Source organism: Vicia villosa, unplaced genomic scaffold (genome assembly GCF_029867415.1).
Source record: "Vicia villosa cultivar HV-30 ecotype Madison, WI unplaced genomic scaffold, Vvil1.0 ctg.004141F_1_1, whole genome shotgun sequence".
Taxonomy (NCBI): Eukaryota; Viridiplantae; Streptophyta; class Magnoliopsida; order Fabales; family Fabaceae; genus Vicia; species Vicia villosa.
Window position 1 is genome coordinate 1 of NW_026706379.1, and position 2,269 is coordinate 2,269.

Genomic DNA, 2,269 nt, shown 5'->3' on the forward strand with positions numbered 1-2,269 from the left:
GATTCTACAACAAAGTCAACACTAAGCAGGATCTCCCATGTCCAAATGACGAAGAGGGCTATCTCCAATGTTCTTATAGCTCCAGGTCTTCATTTCTTCAAAAAGCTTTTTAGTCTCAGCACGGGTTGGTCTCTTAATGATTTCTTGAATCAGCAGGTCCTTTCTGAAATGCATTGTTTCCATGTAGCGGTTCTTTAACTCCCAGCATCTGGCTTCCTCTTGAGCTTGGGTGCTACCTTGACCTTTTTCTTCTACTTGACCCTTCAGCTTTCGGATTTCTTCATAGCACTTTTCTAAGGTCCCTTGGCATTCCAACAAGAGTTTGTCTGCTTTCTTTCGACGAGCCCTTTCTGAATTGGCTTCTTTAGTCTGAATCTGGAGTCTTTCAGTCAAATCTGCCAACTGGGCCTCATAATGTTCCTTCAGCTTCTTCTCTTGAGATTCAGTAGTTTTAGGGTCTATAGTCACTCTTGGTCTTTTCTGAGAAGTACCTCCTCTAGCATACACTTCTTCAAGCTCTATTTCTCTTGTTTTCAACTTGTGAAGAGCAGAAAGCTTCTCTTGCCTAGCAGTATTCATCTCAACTTTCATTGTTTCCATTTGTTCAGTCAATTTCCGATTTTGCTCAACAGTTCGATTATAACGAGGCATGGAGACAATGTTGGGTTGTTTACCAGCAGGGGGGTATAGAGGATCCTTGGGAGGGAAGGGCATCCCTTGAACAGCAACCACAGATTCGACCCATTTAGTATAATCCTCATAAGTAGCACAATCTCGCTGACCAAAATGTTTCTTATCTCTCCAACAAATACTCTTCCAGGCTTGTACCGCTTCTGCCATCTGCCCATTGTCGGTGGCTGAATGATAGAAAATGTTCTCAGCTATCTCTGTTTGCTCTGGTGGACTAATAAAAGCATATCCAAACGTTCTTCTAGCTAGGACGGGGTTATAGTTGATTCCGCCCCTAAGACCCATGAGAGGTACGTTTTTGAATTTTCCGCAACTCATAATAACTTCCCTGTTATCTAAAGCGCTATTATACCAGACAATATCTTTAGCCCTCAGCCCCATAATCCTCTCAGCCCACTTAGATGTGTGCCTACTATCAACGAAAGCGCCACGCTCAGGCAGATGTGACCTGAACCATCGGTATAACAACGGAGCACATAATCTAACCAGACCTCCCTTACCTCCCTTCTGACTATTCTTGTGATGAATGGAGTGATAAACATCCCCCAAAAGTGTAGGAACCGGATTCTGCAAGATGAATATATGAATTGCATTCATGTCAACAAAGTTAGGAACGTCTGAGAACAACACGATGCCATATATACTTAAAGCCAAGATAGCCCTAAATGTGTCCCATTCCTTTGCTTCAGCAGCCTCACAACCCCTTTTGACCAGAAACTCCATGCAAAAACCAAAACCTCCTCCCTTCTTAGTGAGATTTGCTTCCACGACCGATTTGCTCAAATAAAGAGCCTTAGCAATTTCAATGGAATCAGGGGCCTTCATGGCGCCATGGTATGGTACTTCCTTCTTTATAGGAACGCCAAGAAATAGGGAATACTCTTCCAATGTTGGGACCAAGAGGTAGTCGGTGAACGTGAAGCAGCGAAGGGAAGGATTATAGAACTGAAGCAAAGTATGAACTCCTTCTTGCTCGTACTTGGTGAACGGCATCTTGAGAAGACTCAGAATGTACCCATATTTTTCTCGGAAATTGGTTGACTCATCTGGCGTAATCTTCTTTGCTAAACACCCAAGGGAATCCAGATTTGGATTCAGGAAAGAATAAGAGGGGTTGCGTCTAACAGTCTTCACTGGTGTGGCCATGTGTTGGTCGGAGACAAAGCCAAAAGTTCCTGAAAATAAATGAACATGCATGTTAAATGATATGGCGGAATGCATTTCATTGGGAGAATCCTAAAGTCTTTTCATTATTTCTTTTCTTTTTCTTTTTCTTTTTCTTTTTTTTTTTTGCAACAAGAGTATATACATCTTTTTTGGAAATAGACTTTAGGATTCTCCACGAATGAAGTGAGGTGGATGCAATAGCATGATGTGTCATGTGTCATGTGTGTGATGTAGTGAGAGACTGAATGTCCCTCGCAGCTCTGAATAACTGGGTAATACTGAATGTAGCAGGTTCAAAATTCCGGCTTCAGATTGCAAAATGGAAATCAGGGTATGATGAAGGCTAGTATCCTGTCCCACCCCAAACTCACGGGTATGAATTCTAGACACGGACAGGTGGTCCCTAATGGTC

General features: G+C 42.6%; 1 protein-coding gene across 1 annotated transcript; it reads right to left on the reverse strand.

Annotated features, from left to right (window-relative positions):
• Positions 1 to 565: 565 nt before the first annotated feature.
• On the reverse strand, positions 566 to 1,836 carry LOC131641822 (uncharacterized; the record flags this gene model as incomplete). Its single annotated transcript, XM_058912126.1, has 2 exons — positions 1,319 to 1,836; positions 566 to 1,138 (listed from the first exon to the last, which is right to left on the reverse strand). Coding segments are annotated over exons 1-2 (1,091 nt in total), but the record flags the coding sequence as incomplete, so codon positions are not given.
• Between the last annotated feature and the right edge of the window lie 433 nt (positions 1,837 to 2,269).